The sequence below is a fragment of the Ctenocephalides felis genome, unplaced genomic scaffold (genome assembly GCF_003426905.1).
Source record: "Ctenocephalides felis isolate EL2017-DRISC unplaced genomic scaffold, ASM342690v1 CF-g0.4_SCAFFOLD_00845, whole genome shotgun sequence".
Classification (NCBI taxonomy): Eukaryota; Metazoa; Arthropoda; class Insecta; order Siphonaptera; family Pulicidae; genus Ctenocephalides; species Ctenocephalides felis.
In genome coordinates, this window is record NW_020536999.1 from 20,691,430 (window position 1) to 20,715,184 (window position 23,755).

The 23,755-nt window shown below is 29.1% G+C and overlaps 1 protein-coding gene across 1 annotated transcript in view; it reads right to left on the reverse strand.

Moving 5' to 3' along the window:
- The window catches only part of LOC113380355 (Down syndrome cell adhesion molecule-like protein Dscam2), a gene marked incomplete at its 5' end in the record, with an annotated part of 62,649 nt that extends 39,643 nt beyond the window's left edge, over positions 1-23,006 (reverse strand). The window contains 4 exon segments of the mRNA XM_026619648.1: positions 826-973; positions 2,854-2,992; positions 3,248-3,409; positions 22,885-23,006. Coding sequence (XP_026475433.1) covers positions 826-973; positions 2,854-2,992; positions 3,248-3,409; positions 22,885-23,006 — 571 coding nt within the window.
- Between the last annotated feature and the right edge of the window lie 749 nt (positions 23,007-23,755).

Here is a 23,755-nt window from a genome sequence, read left to right on the forward strand (position 1 = left end):
ATTAGAACGGATGCTTTTCTTAAAAACTCGATTTTTATTTTCTGCACTCTTTGCTCCGTATCTCCAAAACGGCTGGACCTGCCTTTGCCAAAAACTAATCAGCACATCTCCTTACCAATAGGAATCGAATTCAAATTCAAATCGATTGATCCGTGCGCCCGAAAACGTGAACAAAAATGCGGATACACAAAACACACTCACGCACACACATATTCATTTTTTCTGAGGTATGCCAAAATGTTCAGAAACCTCTGAACGTGAAGATATGCAAAAGTTTTCATTTTCGATTTTTGTCCGATTACTATAACTTACTCTCGAGGAGTTAATAAAATTAAATCTTATTTTTTATTCAAATATACAATAGCGTATCATCCAATTTATTAAATGCTTTCTTAATAGCAATGTCCATAATGTTAGTTAACATTTCCGGAATTCGAAGTGCTAATTCGAGTCGCAATTCGGATATCGAGTATCAACCCTATAGATTGTTGTGTTTACCCGTAACCGATCACCAACCCTTCGGTACCTCTGGGGGATGTAATTTAGATTGTGCGCAGGTATTATGTATGGAACTATCGAGATAATGCAAGCACGCTCTATTATAATATTAATGGTTCTGATGATACAGTTTAGTTAAAATTATGGCCCACAAAGATGGAAAAATAGATTACTTGATAAGTAGTAATAGATTTATAATCCCAAATTTTATGTTTTAGAGAGATAATTTATGAATCGGTTGACACAAGAATTGGAAATGTGTCCGAACTAAAGCATTTGTTAAACTCTACGGAATTAATGTTTTTGAAAATTTTAGTTTCAATTTACCTCCAAGTTGTAATTCTGCAGAAGCTTGAGCAGTATCGCCGTCTTGCCTTCGAACGACACACTGGTACATGCCTCTGTCTTCGCGACCAACAGAAGGCACCAGCAAGGTCTGACCAGTGTGACCAGACCCTGGTAGTTGTCTGCCATCCTGAAAATAAAAATTATATTTTAAATATCGACTCTTAAAAAATCAGCACTTAAAATATATTAATTGCATAAATAAATTTGTGTTATTTTCTATAACACCTTCATGTCAAGTTTATCGTGTATAAAAATAGAATATGGAAATAATTACTAAAATTCTAGCGTTTTGCTGTTTCTTCAATCCATAAACCGCTAAAAATGTGGTGCGACATTGAACGTGTTTTTCTCAAGTTATGCTAATGTAACTTCTTTTAAAATATCGCAAGAGTGTTGTTATATTGTTCCCAAACGACCGCGGATGTCACGAAACATTTATGAAAATCAGAAATAATATTTTTTTATTCATGTCATATTTTTTACTTATTATGTATTATTTGTTCAAAAATGAATAAATAAAATAAGAAAAATTTTTTTTACATACACTCTACATACAATTCATATTAAAGTCAATTTAAATTCTTCTGCCCTATGATGAAAAAAATTGACTACTAGATACTTTAGAGTTAAACTCTGCTTATATGTATATTTTATTTTATTTCAATAGCAATCAGAATACAACATCCTATGAGCTATTTAGATCAATTCATTTACTCACATACATACACTTCCATTTATAGACACATATATGAAGTTATTGTATTAAATTTAAGTCAATAGTCAATAGTAACTTCAATAACTGATTCACCACATCTTTGGATAAAAGAGCTGGACATTGGTGATAAAGTTAAATACCTTGAATATTGTCTTTTGGAATATTCTACTTCAGCTTTCTTAAAACTGGAGACTCAAAAAATTGAGCGACTTTAAAATAAGTATGATTTTCTAGGTTTAGGAAATGTTGAATACTGCTTCACTTCATTACGATATTTACAAATTATAATACTCCGTTTATATGGAAATGTTATTAGTTCGACTAAATTTAATTTGTCCACTTGTCCACGCAAAGTTTCATAGCTAAAGACGTAGCTTATAACGGGATATTTCAAAACTAATCATATATTAACTACTATATTAATTTTAACTAATAACTAGTGGTGCATGGCATCGCGCCATAAGGCAAATTGCTGAAATTTCCCGTACCTTAATGAAATATTAGAAGAATATTAAATGCTTACAAAGAGATTATTATAAATGGACGCTGACTATTATATATGTTACAAGAAGAGTAAGAATCAAAACTTGATCAAGCGGAGTTAGAATGAAAGTTTTCTCTCATATTATAGAGAATTATATATCTTGAATTGCAAAGTTAAAATTATTCATTTTAAGTATAGTGTGAGCTTCAAAATTTTAGCTAAAATTGAAATTAAAATCCAAAATATTTCCTATATCCAAAAAAGGAGAATAAAAGGAAATATGTATAGAAACTAATCGTACCTTTACAAGCAAAATGTTCTCTCTAAAAACTGCCATTTTTTACACTTTTAACTTTTATAAGGTTCATTCACACATACATACATGCATACACAAATCCATTTTTTCTAAGGTATGCCAAAATGTTCAGAAACCTCTGAAACGTAAAGATATGCAAAAAAAATAATTTCGATTTTTGATCGATTACTATAAGTTACCCTACGGAAAGTTAACAAAATCTATCAAGTATACAATTTTTAAACCATGGTATTGAACGGCTCAGAAGAAAACTTTTCGATATTCTTTAGTAATCCTATAATATGTATAATTTCTAGTAGGCTGAATTAAATATTTTCACAACAGGACTACATCTAAAAGCTAAACATATCCAACATAGAATCGATCACCAATGGGTGACCTTTCGACCTTTTTCTTTTATTTAATATACCATCAAAATTACTGAATGTTGTATAAGAACAACAGATTGTAATTCGCAAATGTAAATAAAAAAGTATACAATTTACCCCTTACCTTGTACCACGTGATGAACTGCGGCCCGACCTGATTGCCCTGCGAGGTAACGATGCACCTAAATTCGGCGGCGCCGCCCATGTGAACGCTCAACATCGCCGGCGATACTTCAACATTGAGTGGAGTAGTAACTGACAGTCTGAAATTCGTGACAACACAATTAATTAATTCGAGTACGAAGTGTGTATATGTGTGTTTGTGTGCACAAACGACAAGCTGAAGGCTGAAGGCAGCTCATCCGAAATGCGATCTATGGAAATGCCATTAACGCAATTGACGAACGGTTGTAATTTCATACACGAAAGGTGGTTTTTAATTAGAAAATATTATTAAATGAAAAGATCACAGTTGTTTGAGGAGTAGAAGTTGGATAAGGTGGAAATATTTATTTTACCTGAGTTCGGCACTGGCTTCTCCGCCCGCGTTTACGGCAGTGCAGCGGTATTGGCCTGCATCGTCCGGCGTCACGGCTTCTACTGCCAAAACAGGGCCCAGTAACCTTATTCTTGGACCCGCCAGAACCAGCAAAGGTTCCGGCCCTGATTGCGAATACCATCTGGAATAAAAAATAACATATAAATATATGATACAATAATAGTAATAAAAATGCAAATGTAAATGAAACTAGTCGTAAGTAGTATTTTGCCTTGAGGCAAGTTGCATAAATTTTCCGATATAAATTAATCATTGAGAATCGACATACTGCTATTTAGATAAAAAGCTCAACTGTTTATTTCATAAATAGAGCTACAGCTAAAGATTTTTTTTTCCATTTCAAAAACATATATTTCAATAAATGTATATATCAACATTTCATTGAGCTTTATCTGGATATTTACTCGTAGGTATAGTATCCGTCATATCTACTCTAGTAAAACATTAATAAGTATTTAGAATATAAAATATTTATATTATATAATATATTTAGAATATATAATTGTGTGACAAAAAAGAAGGAAAGGAAAATGTTTCCCAAAAAAATCAGATAACAATATTTACTAAAGAATGATTAACACAATTATCAATATAGGTATTTTAAGCTTACTTATAATATCTGTATTTGTATAAATTTATGAACATGTTTACCATATTTCATTTAATCTATTCCATGATCTAAGAATGTATTTTACTTAAGTGTGAATGTCAACTGTAATCAGTAGCTACCTACAAAACACTTGCAATTCTGATTAGAATTGCATAAGAGCATATGGTAAAATTTCGACAATTTTTTATAATTCAATCGCATATCGTAGGCCTATAATACTTTAGTATACTATTTCAAACTTCTATATTTATTGTTTCATCAAAATCGTCAAACTTTTTCGATAGATTTTTCAAGACCGATCTTTACCAAAAATATTCAACGCGATTCTCAATCAATATCTTTCAGAAAGTTTTTGAATTTTTGAAATCGATTCAAGATCGTGAACTAAAACGTGGATAATTTATTTCACTTTTCTGCAAATTACAAAAAAATGGCTTGGCTGATTGATGCACAAAACTGTCAAACGTTAGTCCTTATGGAACTCCATCAAATGCTTATTTAGGATAAATAAATATATATTTAGTAGTGTAAAGATATCAACATTCAATATAACAAAAGTATACATTAGAAATTATTTCAAAAGATATGATGTTAAGAAATGATATTACGAAATGTGACTATTTGCTATGCAAATGAATAATATTCTAAGTATGTTTTTATATACATGTAAGATTTTGTCAATAGCTTTTTTGTTTCATCATAATAAGTGTGTGTTTATACTATTACTTACATGTAAAATAGTTCAATAACGAATTGAACGATTTTATAATGAATAAGTTACTAAATGACTTTTAAAATTTTGAAATCGGTCTAGGCTTTTTTACACACACACATATTTTTCTCATATTTGATCACATTTCATTAAAAATGACTTGAGACATCGAGAAGAGGTAAAATCAGTAAATCATTTTTTATGCAAACTTTTGCTTCGGCAAGTTAAAAATCAACGTATTTTTATAAAGCAGTTCAAGATTTATTTGAAAACATGTACGAAATATTCTGCTTATCTAGAGTTACAAAGAAAATTTTTACTCCAAAGAGCAAATCTTCTAAAAATCTTCATTTTCAAGCATAATCGAGACCACAGTTCAGCAAAATGCAATAACCACTCTTAATCATGAATTATATTTATTAACATATAAAATAGAACAGGTAAGTTTTATAATAAAAGTGAAGATACTTTTACAAATGTATACTCGTATATACATAAGCACATTCAATATACCTACGTGAATTTACAGATGTTTGAAATAATTAACCTATAATATAGTGAGTTTTCATGCATATAAAATTCTCAAAACTTAAAGTGAATCCGCATTATAAAAACTTTTCCTGTGACAGCCCGACCGTCGAATTAAAATTTATGAAGACTCGCGGTTACATCGTAAAGATGTCCCTATTAAATTTTAATTCTCATGTAACCGTCGGTAAGCTAATAATGCTTTTCCCCCGAGCCTAGGATATCACAAAATGTCCCCAAACCATCCCCAACAGCAACAACCCTTGAGAAAAGTCCCAGTCCCGGTTGAATAATTAACACCCACGTAGGGTAATAAAAAGCGGAAAGAAAATATAAGAAAGATGAAGAAAATATGCTCGCGGCCCGTTGGGAAAACTTAGAGATTTAAAAATGAAAAACACATCAAATTTTCCGTAATGCAGAAACACAGCGGAGGATTCTAAGATGCGAAATTAAATATAACGTCTTTCAAAAGGTTTTGTTTTGTATTGTTGCAGTTGTCTTTTGTGTTGTACTTTTGAGCTTAATTTAATTGCATGTGAAATTCTTACCGGGGTAATTGTTGAAGTTTTGAACAAACATAAGGAAAATTGCTTTTCTCTAGATGTAGAAAAGAAATTTGTAATTAATTTATATATTTTGCAATGCAGGAAGCTTAATTGAAGTACGTTGCTTGAATGCAATAAATAGTAAAATATCAAAGTATAAAAAGTTGAGTTTCTTGTTCAGGAAAAAAATGTTTTTTAACAAATCTATTTCATAATGAAAATTTTTACTATTTAACACATATTAAACAAACAAATGTGGTCAGTAAAAATCCAACATTGTAAAAATATGTTTTGCAATTTTTCTAAAATTTGGTATCTGGTCTTTTTTACCCCATAGACGCGGTGAAAAGGAATCCGGAACGTAAAAATATCTACTATTTTATTTTGAAGCAGTTTTATAGAACAATAGCAGTATTAATTAACCAATGAGATGCAGATTAATTATTAAATTGGACAACAATCTTGAAAATCATAATCTAAATATGTAATTTTTAACATAACATAAATCTTACTTGGTATTAAATATGTGTATATTTACATAACATTGTGCATTATTTTATAGCAAGCTAAATATCAGTTTCGTATTTATGAAATTAAAATACTATAAAAATTAAGAAAGCTTAATTTTTTTTTGAACAGGGGTGCAAAAAGTTTGGAAATCATTGCTTTAAACTAAGATATCAGATTTTATCATTAGAATTTTAATGGCTAAGTTGATAAACTATACGTATAAAAGAGTTATGATTATGATAAAATTTTAAAAATTCTAGGAAAGAGGAATTGTTGAGCTATTTTTCATACCAATAAGAGCTTTACTTTTAATTTTAAAAAATACCATTATATGAGACAATCATACCATTAGTAACACATTTAAGATTTTGTAAATATATAAATTTATCAGTTGTTCTAATCAATATATCTAGAATTCACAAGGTCGATATAGGGTTGGGTGAGGTACAAAGGTCCAATTTGACTTTCAGTCATTATACTGCCCAAACCAAATAATCACACGTATCAAACAAACAATTATCAAACTATGTTTAGCAAAATTCCTGTTAGTTTTCAATTATAGAAATATGTCTCTATAATTTTTTTTATTTTTTTTTTAAATTTGTTGTCTGTCTGTTTTATGCCATAAGAAGGGTAAAAAGGGGCAGCCAATAGGCAAACAGATACAAAGTCTTTTCATTGAATTTTACGAAATAATAGCTGCAATATTCAACCAATGGAAAATTAAAATTTTATGGACACATTATTACAAAGACTACATTTAAAAATCATAGTCTGCACTCTGCAGTTCAATTAACTTATAAATTAATAATTATCACAAAATAATTATCACCAGAGTTGGAATAACTATCAATTTATCTCTTGAAAAATTTCTTTTTTTAACCTAATTTTATTATACCTTTGCCAGAGTAAAGGTTCAGTTGGTCCTTTTAACCCCTTCCATATATGAGCTATTATAAATGTTATATAAAAACATCTGTTGAATATTTATAAAACCATATTTAACTAGTTGGTATTAGTTGGTATTAGTATTTTGCCTTGAGGCAAGTTACATAAATTTCCAGATAAATGCCAGATAAATCCAGATAAATTCCAGTGTAAAATTTTGAGAAAACGTCGATTTACGACAAAAATCTGTTCACACACATACACATACACACAAACACATACTTTTTCCAAATTTTGTCTCATTCGATTCAGAATGGCTTGAAACGTCGAGAAAACGCAAAATTAGGGAATCGTTTTTTTATGAAAACAAACTTTACCTTCGGGAAGTTAAAAATTATATCAAACTAAACAATAGTGCTCACTACCAAAAAATCTAGCAATCAAAAAAAATACTTTTGGCATAGATTTTCAAACATGGCGGTTTATCTCCTGATAGCGACATTGCTTGATTTGATGCCTGATTACACATCTTTTTCAAATATTGTTGTTAGAAAATTTTTAAGTTTACTTGTTTTTTAAGAATTGATGGTGCACCTTTTTATCTGCAGACCTCTACCCTAACATGAGAATTATCATATGAATCAGGTTTTTGAATTTTTTTTGTCGGGTTATATTTCATGCCAATGCGATTTTTGCTTTACATGTATTTCTAAAATTTTTGAATAATGATCTAATCAACTGTATCTCTCTACAATACATGGGATGAGTATCTAACTATATCTTTCAAAATGCATCTAATCAGAGTGACATGGTAAGTTCGTTGGCTCTGATATCAGCCGCCTGGTTTGACATGACTCAACTGGAGGAGACGTTCATGTCGTTTCCGTCGGTGATTGCCAGGCAGGAAATTACAATTCGCCCATTCTCTCCCGACGAACAATCCTAGGATAATGGCTAGGTATCACATTGCTAGTTCTATATTAGACGGATTGTGTTACTAGTTTTAAAAAATTTCATACTTTTTTAATTAAATGACTATTGCTGATGTAATGGGCGTCAGTGACTAAGTCAACAAGATGAATTCTTGATGTTTTAAACTTTTAATTTTAGTTAGAGCGAGGCTTAAAGATCCGCGGATAAAAAGGTCACCAACCGATATCTCAAAAACCAGTAAAGCTAAGAATTTTTCAACAGCAATATTTGGAAGTAGAAGAAAAAAAGATGTATAACCAGACTTTACCTTAACTTTTACGACGTTTCCATATAGAAGAATAACTGCAATGTTTAAACATCTATAACAAAATTTTCTTTCGTTGTTATTTGTTCTGATTAATAGGTCTGCTGCTTAGTTTACGAGACTTTATTTAATATTTTATATAATTTTTAAGTATACGTTTTTTATTTATATCATATGATATATTGTTAATTTTCAATTAGATTCAACAAATGTTTTTATATAACCTCTATAAAAGCTTACAACTTGGTGGGCTAAAAAGAACCAACTGAACCTTTTTCCTGGCAGAGATGTTAAAAATAAAAAGTAAATAAAGTAATTTTACAAGCAGTAAAGTAAATATTTACTCCAACTCTGTTCCATAAAAATGCACCCATTGAAAATTCATATTTTGCACTGGTTCAATAATGTAGCTAATATTTTGTAAAATCCCTTCAAAAAAACATTGGATCTGTTTGCCTCCTGGCCGTCCCAATGTACACCACCTAGTAGGTAAAAAATACCAGGTTATAAATTTTTGAAAAAGTGCAAAAAACACACTCAACTGTTTAATGTCAAATTAGACATTTGTGCCCTAATTTCAAAAAAACTCTAAATTTTATTTTTCATACAATATCAAATGGCATAGCAATAGAACTTTATTTGCATTATATTTTTCATCACGAATGCTATAATTTTCAATACGGCTTTGTTAATATTCAAAACATAAACTATAATTCAACAGAATAAATGAAACGATGTATATCAGATCCCTGTTTATGAACCATATCGAGATCTTTAGGCAACCTGTTCTATTACCAGGAAGAAAATCTACTTCTCTTCGTTATGAACTGAAACTATCTTGTATCAAAACAAGAACATCTCCTTCGGTTTCTGTTGATATTTTGTTAAGTAGAAACATGTCTTTATTATAAAATATTTATAGTAGAAATAGCAAGATGTATCTGATCAAAATTATTTATATTATTATTAGATTAATTATAATAATCACCAACCGCAGAACAAAAATTGCTTATTACTAAAATGCATAAATCAAATCAAATTAAAAATAATATGTTTGAAGTTTTTAAATAAAATACATAAATGCAAGATAGATTTTTGGCAAGTATAAGGGATGTAATATATAATAAATGATGAATAAAATATTCTATAAACTTAAATAAAACAATACTTAAGCGCAAGAAGACAAGATAAATTTATAATATAAATTGTAAAATTAATACAATCGTTGTTTGAATTACATGTGTATATATATATATATATATATATATATATATATATATATATATATATATATATATATATATATATATATAATTTGCAATTTAAAACGAATAATAATCGATTCCAATTAATTTAATTACAGTCTATAATCCTATAAAACGCTTGCAGTCCATTATTATTAAGTATTAACATATAAACTACAATAAAACTCAAAGCGATTAATATAGCTTTGATATTCAAATAAATTTATCGAAATTATAGTACCTATTAGCTTTTGTAAATATAATTGCAAATATATTAATAGCGATAATAATAATAACATAAAAATGTGCGAATTTTGCAAAAAAACTGAAATAGTATTTCCAATGTTTAAAATTTACCTGTAATAATATTTCTGTTTCTAAAATTGTTATTTATAATTTACTTTTTATTAATAATATTTTTATTAATGATTACTTCGTATTAATTTAAATAGAAACGTATATTTTTACTAAAATCAAATTTATCTTTCTATTAAAAATCAAAAATGCATATTTATGTGTAAAGTTGTTGACACAATTTCTCAAAATATTTTAATATTAAGAAAATATAATTGAAATTTACAAGAGCGTAGTTTACAAATTTGAATGACTATTAGTATTTATTATTCATGATTTTTCATATCTGAGTATCATGATAATAATATTTCAAAATTGTATATAATTTGAGATTCTAATAATTATATTCAAAAATTTATGACTGAATAATTTTTAATTGAACTGCGACTTTATAAAATTTATGTAACTTATAAATAGTTAAAACTAATTTAAAAATTAGAATTATGTTTTTTAAATTATTATATTTATATATTTTTTGGCATTTATTAATTTTGATAGACAATTTAAGAACGAATTCATTATTGAAACCGTTGATTCTTCCTAAAAAACTTATTAAGGATCTTTATAAATTGAGTTTAATTGTGATACTTGATTGATATTTAATTAAAATAAGTATATAGTCAATATAAAATATAAAATCGCCAGTCATAGATAATAAATTTATTTAATTTATATTCTACATAAATATAAAAAAATAATTTGTGACTAATTAATTAAAATATTTTATAAGTACCTTTATAAATCAAACAATATAATTTATTAATACTAAACAATAGTTGATATGTAATTTTTGTTTTTGTAATTTAAAAGACGAATCATGTAAGTAGTTTATTGTCAAATTCATTTCTTGTTAGTATAGTTAAATTTTAATAATTTTAGTATGCATGCATACTATGTATGTGTTTTATCCGAATTTGAGATATAAAGTTGGTATAAAAAACATTCCTGGGGATCAAATTTATAGCTCAATGTCTTATAGAATATAATTGTTCTGACTGCCATTCTATATATATTAAAAATAAAAACATTCCAATAAATTTTAAAATTTGCTCTTGAATATAAATACTAAGAATCACTTAATTTATTTAATAAGAATATAATGAATTAATAAATGAATAACGTTTAATTAAGTTATAGTATAGTTTATTAGTTAAACAGTTATTTCTGTTTTTGTGATATTTAAAGAAGTTATCTGTGTTCAAATGATTTTTAATATTTGTTAATTTTAAAAACCGAATTCAAAAGATGATCGAGTTGTTGTTTTTAACACAATTTCTATATGTATGATTTTACTTTTACCTGAATTCAATGTTAAAAATGGGAACAAAAAGCACAATACCAAATCGATGAAATATAAAACCATAAAATCTAAGTTGCCATTCTCCTGTATATCAAAAATCTATTATTACCGTAAAATGCAGGTCATGTCCGCATTTCCACGAAACACATTTCCAGTGTATTTTCACGGTCTGGTGAAAAATGCCAAAAAATTGATTTTCCAATGAATTTAATGCTATAACAAAACCGCACCTCTCCTGTTCAGGACGAAAGGCATTGTGTTCTGACCGAGTTTTCGCATTTTTCCTCTCGTTGTATATTCCCTCGGGAAATTTTATTATTATTTTAAATGCGACGAATGAATATTCACGAGATCCGTGCGCGTTCGGCGTCGTCTTTTTTTTTGCATCTATCTCCAAAGCCGAGTTTTTACATTTGAATCTGCACACACTACTAAAATGCATTGGTACCGAAGTTTGGGAAAAATAATATAAAATGGAAATATGCTGTTTGCACACTAAGGGTAATAAAATTCCATTAGAATTACACGATAATTGATAAAATATAAACTTATTCAGATAATTGCGAAAGCCGCCTCGAAGATCAGCCAAACCAAGGAAAGATCAGAAAAGAAATTCATGTTACATTTATTATGCCACTTTTAAAAATCTCTGAAAGTGTTTACAATTTAACTTGTCCATTTTTGACACTTTATGCCCTGTACCTCTAAACGGCTCGACCTGCTTGTGCCAAAAACTGATCAGCACGTCTCCTTATCAATACGAATCAAATGTTTTTTGAATTATTCAAATCGGTTGACTCGTGTCGACAAAAATATATATTTGTGCACATACACACACACACATATATATATCCATTTTTTCCGAAGTATGTCAAAATGCTCAAAAGACCTTAAAACGTAAAGATTTGCAAAAACTTTTATTTTCGATTTTTTTGCGATTACTATAGCTTACCCTACGGAAAGTAAAAAAAATCGAGAAATTCTATTCACGCTGTCTTATGAAATATGACTACTTAACTATATTATAGAATATACACCATTTTATACCTCTTTAATCATATTGATTGGAACCAAAGTTGAGAAAATTTTAATAAAGTAATAATATTCTTTTTGTATATTAAGAATTTATAAAAATAACTAAATATTCATACAAAAGTTAACGCTGCCTGATAAAATTTGCTGTCGATAGCTTTTTATCAATGCATTGGTACCGAATTGTCGAAAATAAGATAAAAAATTCTTCTTTTTCTATATATGAATTGAAATGTTAATGAATTTAAATAAAATCTCTTAAATAAAGTCATTGAGTAATTGTTTATAATAATGCCATCTAGTTCAATACTAATTTATTCAATAAGTATTCTTGAAATACCTGATTTATTGCAGTAATGAAATAATTGGTTATATTCATTGTAAACATATTTTGATATATATTTCCAAGTGGAAATAGATTTTACTACTGATTGATACCAGGTTGCACAGAACCTGCTACTCTTCTATTAAAATTTTAAACAATAGATTCTAATTTCATAAAAAAATATATCATATATAAGTAAATATTTTTCAACCAGCAATAAATAAAAAATATGTACATTATAAATAAATGAGACAAGTAATAAATTAATAATCAAAAATTTGCAAGTACTATACATTCGATACAACTTTTTCAAATTGTTATTACAATTCTGTACTTAACTTAATTTAATAAAATTTCGATTTCATATTTTATTTTGGTAAACCCTATTTTAATTTTAAATCAAAATATCTCTTTTACATCTGTTTCATGGGCCATAAAATTGGAAAGAGAATTATTTGTTAACATAAAACCACTTTATGAGCCATAAATTAAATTAAAACTAATAATATTTTTCAAGATTTGATCAATATTTGTTGAAATCGCGAGAAGAGATATAATATCCGAATAAAATGAAGTAAAATCATTTATATGAATTATTAAAAAGTACTCTTCTACCGGAATTATTTTATTTTATCACTTTTAAGTTAAAAATAAAATTCTAAAGAAGAGAGTATTTTGTTCTGATGTTCAAAGTTCGCTCGTGAACAATGTGATTATTGATGCAATATCATAATATTTCTGTATTAAGAAACGATTTTCAAGAAATAAAACTATTTTGCTCCTTAATAAATGTATAATACAATGAATTTTTTGATAAATTAAAACTTACCCTATATTTAAATTTTTTTCTCTATTTTTTTGGTTTCGATTTTTCTTTTAACTGGAAATATTTAGTTGACTTTTAACTAGAAATAATAGTTGTAAATATGTTGATATTATTTGAACCGCAGAAGAATATAAAAAATATGTGTTAATAATCTACTAAATAAAAATTCAGGCATAGTAAATTTAAAATTATGACGATATACTTGCAATTACAAAATTTTAGAAAAAATACAAATTTCTTTGTAAAATTAATAATAATAATAATAAATTATTAATCATAACTTATACTTTATTTATTTACCTAAACTGGTTATACTTTCAACAAATAATTTTTTAACTATAAACTAATATAGCAATTAAATTCAACAAAAAACAAATAAAAACAAAATCAAATTTTATAAAAAAATAAATATTATAGATGTGTCTTTTAAATTGGGCCCCAAATTTGAAATCCTCGTCCGCCCCTGTCGTCGTGCAGGAAACGAACCCGGACGCAACGAAGCTAGCGGATGCGAGACGGAAAATCGGAAAAGGTGCAAAAAGAAAAACGTTTCACCCGAGGATATTTCTCATCAGAGAAATACGGAAAAGCTCAGGGTCGTACAAAATAATGGTCGGAAAACATATTGTTATGCATGGAATTATTAAGCTCATGGATGAACTTAATCCGACGAGGGAAGATTATGGATTTTATTACGCGTATGGAATACAATGATGTTTGGGTATTTATTTATTATATATTGTATTATAATTAAACCGTTTGTCTAAAATGAGTGAAATGTTTGAGGAGTTTGTTGAAAATTAGAGTATAAGAGTTCTAGGATTCCAATATCCTGCTGCAATCCCTGGTATTTTAACACGTTAATCTCTATGATATTAACAAAACTTCACATTGGCCATAGTAAATTTATTAGATAAGGCAAAACAGGGCTTAAAGATCGGCAGGTAAAAATGTCCATCAACGATATCTCAAAAACAAATAAAGTAAGTATTTTTTTAATAATAATATTTGAAAGTAAAGGGCAAAATATATGTAACTAGTCATCATCATGATTCATACAACGTCACTATCAGAAGATAAACCGCAATGTTTGAAAAGCCATTACATAAGTATTTTCTTTCGTTGTTAGTTTTTTTGGTTGTGATCACTGTTGTTTAGTTTACGAGACCTGAACATAATTTTTACTATACGTTATTTATTTGTCTTAAAAGATGTATTGTTATTTATAAGTTGGATACATCATTTTTTATATAACTTCTATAAAAGCTTATATGTGAAACTAACTGAACCTTTACCTTGGCAAAGGTGTAAACAATAGAAATAGTAAATGAAATAGTAAACTAGTGGGGTGCATGGCATCGTGCTTTAAGACAAATTGCTGGAACTTACCGTACCGTAATTAAAAATCTTGATACGGAACCCAAAAAAATTTACACAAAATGTGTACACATTATTAAAATCTGTATAATATATCTGATAATTTGATGTATATGTGACCAATAAACATTTTTGATCGCTAAATGACATTTTTTTAACTTATTTTTATTGAGCGTTCATAACAGCTGGACCTGCCTTCCCAAAAATTTAATCAGTTCTTCATCTTGTCAATACAAGCAAAATGTTTTTTGAATGATTAAAATCGGACGCTGACTGAGTTACCGTTTTTGTCACTTTTTGCCTCGTATCTTCGGAACGGCTGCCTTCGCTAAAAACTAATAAACACGTCTCTTTATCAATACGAATCGAATGCTTTATGAATTATTCAAATCGGTTGATCAGTATTCCCAAAATCGTCGACGAAATTTGTATCCGCACACACACACATACAACCATTTTTTCTAATTTTAAGGTATGCCAAAATGTTCAAAAACCTTTGAAACGTAAAGATATATAAAAATTTTTGTTTTACGGGAAGTTAATTAAGTTAAAAAAACAATTTTCATTAAATAGTTAAATACATATTTATTCTAATTCTGCTGATAATTATTTCTGACAAAATACCAGATCAGTGTGATCTCTGTAAAAAATGTACACATAAAATTTATATTTTGCATTTAGTTGAATAATGTAGCTATTATTTCGTAAAAACTCTTTAAAATTAAAAATAAAACATTGAATCTATTTATCCCCTAGCTGTATCATTTTACCCCGCCCATTTTCTCACAAATTTTCCTCATAAGTAAATGAATTTTTGAATTTTACTCTATATCTCATATAACAATATTGCTTTATTTTATCCAGTATATAAAAAATTACGATTTCAGCCATTGTAAATTCGCAACGATGATACCCCATGTTTTACATCGCGTTGTTTTCATTAAGTAAAATAAAAGAAAGAATATTCCCCATGCAATACGAGCTTTACAATATGATATTTTATTTCTCATGTATTTTTAAAAACATTCAGAACAATTCATACTGCAAAAGATGCCTTTTTCCTCTTTTCCTTTTTTCTTCTTTTGTAAGCATTTGTATTTCGTTCGGAAAGAATCAGTGGTGATAAAATGTAAAAGTTGTAGGATACATGTTTTTAAAATACGTATTCAAATTATTTTACAAACTTCTCAATTATTTAGATTGTATCATGGAATTTTAAATTGAAAGTATTGTTTATGAAAAATACATAAATCGATGTAAGTACCAATATTCAATTTAGTTTTTTTTTCAAAATTGAACAACTTATCATAGAGCCGTAATATTCCTGTATGTTTTCCAATACCATGAAATAATTGTGAAAAGTTTCACCAAAAATAAAAAAAATAAGAATTAATTATGAAGAAATAGCCCAGTAGATCTTTACCAAAAATTAATCAGTACGAATACTAATCAATATCCTACGAATTTTCAGAATTGTTTCTAAGATTTTCGGTAAAATGTGAACAAAAAGGATATAATTTTTAGAATAAGTTATTTAATTGTTTCAAAGGTGGTATTGTTATTTTTAAGTTAATTTACGTTTTTATTCACTATTTTTTATTGCTTACTCCTTTGTCAGGGTAGAGGTTCAGTTGGTTACGTTTATGAATTGGAGAAGTTTATGTTTTCATAAAAAAATCCGATTCGATTTTATGTTTTCTCGACGTTTCAAGCCATTCTGAATGGATTGAGACCAAATTTGGAAAAAGCATGTGTGTGTGTATATATGTGTATGTGTGTGTATGTAAACAGATTTTTCGCCGTAAATCGACGTTTTCTCAAAAACAGATGGGTCGATTTCAAAAATTTAAAAGCCATTCGATTTATCTCGATGAGGACTAGAGTTTATCAATTTTGCGCGACGGTCAGCCAAGCCGTTTCTTTCTGTTCTGAATAGATTTTGAAAATCCAAAAACGAAATTGAAAAGATATTGGCTGGGAATCGTGCTGATTAGTTTTTGGTGAATCGTTTTTATCGGCGAAAACAAACTTCGTCTTCGGTGAGTGAAAATTTATGATGCCTTGCATCTTGATGATTTAATTTGAATTAATTTACATATAAATAATAATTTTATTATTCATTTAATTATCTCTAAGAGCATAAGTCTAACTCTTCTCTTAAATAAATAACGAATGAAATAAAATTTTGATTACGGACTGTGTAGAAGGATAATAATTCCTCCGTTTTCTCAGCAAACACACAATTCTCGGTCCATGTTTGCAGAACTTCTTCAGTTTCTTCAATTATATTCGTATAATGCGTATTTTGCCCTGTTTACATATTTAATTATTATTAACGCCGTTAACCAGGCCGTTTTCGTATAATGTTCTTGTTTTCTTACTGGATCCATCTGATTTTTAATTGCTCCGTTAGTAGAGAACAAAATTGCGATGAAAATTTGAATTGGATTTAATTAAAACTTAATTGGTGCTGCTTATAACATTATAAGGATTTTATTAACCAGATGTTCAAGGAATCAAAAACAAGTAGAAGATCACTGAAATAATTTGAAACTTAGTAAAAACGTTTTCAGTTTTATTAACTTCCCGTAGGGCAAGTTATAGTAATCGCAAAAAAATCGAAAATGAAAATTTTTATATATCTTTAGGTTTCAAAGGTTTCTGAACATTTTGGCATACCTTAGAAAAAATGGATGTATGTGTGTGTGTATGTGTGTGTGTGCGTGTGTGTATGCAGATACAAAGTTTCGTCGACGATTTCGGGAACACCGATCAACCGCTTTAAATAATTCAAAAAACATTCGATTCATATTGATAAAGAGACGACGTGCTGATTAGTTTTTGGCGAAGGCAGGTCTAGCCGTTCCAAAGATACGGGGCAAAAAGTGCCAGAAACGGTAACTCAGTTTTTAAGAGAACGGAGCGTCCGATTTTAATAATTCAAAAAACATTTTACTTGTATTGATAAGATGAAAAACTGATCAAATTTTCATAAAGGCAGGTCTAGCGGTTTCGGAGATCTAACAAAAAAAGTAAAAAAAATGCCATTTGGCGGTCAAAAATGATCATTAGACATATGCACATCAAATTATCAGATATTTTATAGAGATTTTAACAATAAGTATAAATTTTGTTTGCATTCCCATGGGTTCCGGAAAAAATGTTTGTTCGTAGGACGGCGACGCGGCGCTTACGCGCTTTGACATTTTGTCTCTATGTAGTTAAAGCAGTACGATTGCTTTGAAAAAAAGTTCAGAATTTACAAAATATGCCAAAATAAAGAAATAAGACAAAGAAATAAAGATTTTTTTCAAAAAATGTAATTGTTTGTCAAATTCCTAGTTTTTCAAAAATCATTTTTCTCGAAGTAAAATTTTTTCAAAATCGTTTTTAAAAAAATAATATTTGGTACGGGAAGTTACAGCAATTTGCCTTAAGGCTAGATGCCATGCGCTTCACTAGTTAACTTCCCGTATGGCAAGTTATAGTAATCGCAAAAAAATCGAAAATGAAAATTTTTATATATCTTTACGTTTCAGAGGTTTCTGAACATTTTGGCATACCTTAGAAAAAATAGATGTATGTGTGTGTGTGTGTGTGTATGTGTGTGTGTGTGTATGTGTGTGTGTATGTATGTATGTGTGTGTATGTATGTGCGGATACAAATTTTCGTCGACGATTTCGGGAAACCGGATCAACCGATTTGAATAATTCAAAAAACATTTGATCCGTTTTGATAAGGAAACGTGCTGATTAGTTTTTGGCAAAGGCAGGTCAAGCCGTTCCGAAGATACGGGGCAAAAAGTTCCGAAAACGGTAACTCAGTTTTTAAGAGAACGGAGCGTCCGATTTTAATAATTCAAAAAACATTTTATTTGTATTGACAAGGTGAAGAATCGATACAACTTTCATGAAGGTAGGTCCAGCGGTTTCGGAGATATAGAGGAAAAAGTAAAAAAATGAGCCATTTGGCGGTCAAAAATGATCATTAGACATATGCACATCAAATTATCAGATATTTTATAGAGATTTTAACAATAAGTATACATTTTGTTAACATTCCTATCGGTTCCGTACCAATGCTTATGCGTTAGACAGCGACGCGGCGCTTACGCGCTTTATATTTTGTCCCTAGGTAGTTAAAGCAGTACGATTGCTTTGAAAAAAAAGTTCAGATCTTCCACAATATGTCAAAATAAAGAAAAAAAAAATTTTTTTCAAAAAAAAAAAAATTTTAAAAAAAAAAATTTAAAAAAAAAATTTTTTTTTTCAAAAAAAACTAATTTTTTGTCCAATTTATAGTTTCTCAAAAATCTTATTTTTTAAAACTAATTTTTTTTCAAAAATGTTAATCGTTTTAAAAAAAAAAAATAATTTTTGGTACGGGAAGTTCCAGCAATTTGCCTTAAGGCACGATGCCCTAATTGCCTTAAGACAGAATTCCACTTACAGCTAGTTTAATCCATACTTCGTGAGTACTGTTTATAACATTACCAGGAATTTATTATCCAAATTAAGTTCGTGGAAGCAAGTAATTAGCTATCGTTTTGAGCAATTTTTTTTGAGTAAAGCATGTAGATCAATAAATATGTTTAGATTCTAAGAAATTTTAAAAATATTTGTTTTAATTATATCTCATAAATAATTTTATGAGCTCCCTATTTCATATTACATGTCATCATTTTTAAAAATGATTCTGTGTGTCAGTTTCCCACCATGATGTGTTTATTTTCATACATAATAATATCAAAACTGGAATGCAGCATTTTGAAGGATAACTTAGATTAAGCAATATTATATTATGTCCGGAACTTTGCGAATTAATCTGGAATGATGGAGCACAACCATTATAAAAGTTTTCGAACGCCTGTACCGCCTCTCTATATGTAGTACGCCTGGCTTATTTCGTATTCATGCGACTTTGTCCTCTCAACTACGCCGCAAATTTATAATGTAATAATAAATACATGCAACATGTTAATTTTATATGGATTACTTTATCTAGTACATCGAAATAATGCACTTTCCTTGATGATGGTGATAAAAAAATTAAGGGTGTGAGTGCACAAAATTTTTTTTAATAAAAAATAACAACGTAAAACTATTTTACTATTGAATTCTGGCCAATTTTGCGGTAACATACACAAAAGCATAACGTTTCTATGCAACTGCAATCTTATCCTTCTTTCCTCATACGAAAAACTGTGAAAATGCTATCTATTTGCTATGCGATTATACAGCTCCTAGATTTGTTTCTAAATTAAGCCTGATCATACAAAAAGCATTTTTACAATTTTAGTACCAACAAAGAAGGATAAGATAGGGTTGCCATAACAACGACGTGTTATTCTTTCATTCCAGAATTAGCAAACATACAATATATTAAAATATTATGAATGCTATAGTTTAGTACGAAAAAACAAATATTCCGTTATTATTAAATGCACAGTGCGACTTTTTTAAAATATGCCTTTCATGAATGCAATATTAATATAACCAGAGCTAATATAGGTTAACCGAGAAATAGCAATATATAAACCAGATTCATTAAGGGCAAGAGCAAGCAATATTCTTGATATTTCGAAAGCTATCATCAAATTCCAGAATATAATCACCAATATACAGGAATATATCAGAATTGGCGCCATGTGGGACGAGATTACCTACTACGGATCTAATAGCATATTTACGAGCCATAGAACAAACATAGAACAGGGCCAAGTAAAAAAAATATTCAAATTGCATTTATTTTTATTCAAGAGTTTAGTTAAAAATGTATTTGTTGCAGTTCTTATTACAATCACTGATTTGTCACTGAGTTATTATAAAAGAAGATATATTTATTTATTATTTATTAAACATTTTCTTGCGCGGACTTTTCTTTTGGAAGTGAACAATAAGTACCAAAACTCTCCGCTACCACCTCTAGCCGGCGTAGACCATCTCGTGTAAAAGCTCAATGCCATGAAGATTGTCACCTTCGGGACCAATATAATAAAATGAAAATACGTCAGAACAAAGAAATTTGAATCAAAATCCAGACTTGGTTATGAATAGATAAATTCAGTAATTTGTTATTATTATATATAATATTTCAAACAAAACTTGCGATCTTAAAATACAGTGCACGCAGGAGATTCTACTTTTTCTAAAAATTGTGCAAATACAAATTAAAAACATACTAGACAATTATAAAAATCAAATGTAAACTTGTTGCACTAAATTTACATGTCATCTGGTCTAAGTCCAGATATCATATGCAATTTTTTTCATATCCAAATGTTGGTGGTAGCGCTTCTTTGAATTGGAACTTTAACACCTAAGAACATTTACGTTCTTCGTTGCTTATGAATTATCTGACATTGATATTTTCTGATTTTAGCAAAACATTGATCAGCTGTCCGTCTATTTTATCGAAACTGCTCAAGTAATTATAAATTGCATTACCGCGTTTCGGAGTGTATTGGATTTAGTTCACTTGGATGATATAAACGCAAATAACTGACGAATCGTCCGAGAAGTGATCAAGAACTGGTAATTGCTTCTGGAAATCGATTCCACAATTGGATAATAGATTGATGAGAAGCTTTAAGATGTAAAAACAATATTTTAAAACCTTTAAAAGATTTTAGTTAGGTTAATAAAAAGTCCTAATATATATTGAAATATTACTTCAAATCTTTTTGGTAAATGTATCTGGCACAAAATTCTTTAAGAAAACAATATATACTAATCATTCGTATTATTGCCGACTGTACAATTGTATAATATATAGGTGTAAAGTTTTAATATGTGAATCATTACCTTGTAAACTTAAAGCATTTTTTTAAATGCATGGCATTTAACTTTATTTCAACAGCAATATGAATTGATTATATGAGTGATTATATATTGATTATATATTGAAATATTACTTCAAATCTTTTTGGTAAATGTATCTGGCACAAAATTCTTTAAGAAAACAATATATACTAATCATTCGTATTATTGCCGACTGTACAATTGTATAATATATAGGTGTAAAGTTTTAATATGTGAATCATTACCTTGTAAACTTAAAGCATTTTTTTAAATGCATGGCATTTAACTTTATTTCAACAGCAATAGTGGATCTACTCCAGATTGTCACAATATTCTAATTTGAGTCTACCACAATTCCAGTTTCATCCTGATAGGATTCCAACCAGATTCAAGTGACTAATGACCCTAACTTCTACCGATCTAACTTCTAACATCTACCGATCTGACTTCTAACTTCTACCGACCCAATACTAACGATATTGTAACCAAACCAGATACTAATTCAATTTTAAACGAATCTCAACTAGATTCTTACTCAATATTGCTAGGGTTCTAACTATTGGGCCGATTCAGCCGCAAAATAGACCAATATTATACCAAGGCTGTATTAATTTCGAGGCTTCATACAAAATGCTACTAAGTACTTTCAAAATACCACATTTTTGCTGTGCGTTCAGGTGTTTTACACTTTAAATACAACTTCACTCATATGTTATCGTGCCATATCTCAAAGATGCAGTTATGATATCATTGTTTTTTGACATTTATGTGTTTTCAAGGTTAGGTTTTCTATCTAAAACGACTGACTGCACAGCAAGCACATGGGACTTTGACAGTTCTTAGTTCTTAGTACCACTTTATATGAAAACTGCTACATAACATATCCTTACCATGACATTGGTTTATTTCATGGCACAATCGGTCCCTAAATTGCTACTCTATTCCTATTTGATTCTGTTTGTATTCTGACTGAATTGTAACTAAATTAAAATTTGATTTTGGTTGGAGCCTGACTATTATATTTTTGTTCTTGATCTAACTAGGTTCTAACTGGATTCCAACAAGTCGCATGCTAGATTCTTATTTGACTCTGAGCAGGTTCTTACTACTAGCTAACTTGCGTCCCACTTGAGTCTAATTTCGTTCTAGTTTGATTCCAACCAGAAGACTGTTTTGGTTCTAGCTAAATTTTGATTTTGGTAGAAAGTCGATAATAGCACATATCGTGTAGTTCATAGCACTTGCCTCAAGACAAAATTCAAATTATATCTTGTTTAATTTGAAAACGAATTACTACTTCATACCTGTATTCAGGTGTTGGGCACCCTTGGGCCACGCAGAGTAAAACGGCACCTTCATCCTGCGCCACCTGGACTGACGACGTGTGTTCTACTATGCTTGGAGAAACTATACCACGATGTTCTAAAATAGAAAAAATAATCAGCACAACATATACAAATCAAATACTCTAATATACAGATTGTCCCAGAACTCAACGTCAAGAGGTGACTAGAGTTTTTTGAAACCAATTTTGAAAACTTTAAACTCATAGTCCAATAAAAAGTCTTAACTTGTCAAAACTTGAGTCAATCGAATAAGTAGAAGAGATTGCGGATCTAAGGTTCAAATAAACAAAGTTAATCACAATGACCGAAAAATGGTTACAGTTTCACCAAAGCTCTTTGTTGCACAATTTTCAAACAGATTTTTTTTCCAGAACCCTGTATCGGCTGACGTTGAGTTATGACACATCCTGTACACACACATAATTTTTTTTAATTAAATTTATCATTTTATGTTTTACCATTTTATTTATTACCATTTTAACGACTGCATACGTTTTTCATAATTTTCGACTATATATTATTTAACTGCGCTAATTCCCAAAACATCATTATCCGCAATAAATCTCCCGCTAATTAAACGAACAAATATTTACTGGCACTTAATAATTTCGCACACACATCGAAGATTTAATACCGAACAAACAATATTTTATTACGAATAGCTAAAAACGCATGCACCTGCACACACGTTTTTAATTACAACCGGGTTGTAAAAGTCCGGAAGGGGATGAAAGCCCGGAGTTCATTAGATCCAATTACGGAGGCGACCTTTGAATAAAAGCTCCGCGCCGAGCTTTCGGATTTTGTTTTGCAAATTAGATTTGCCTCA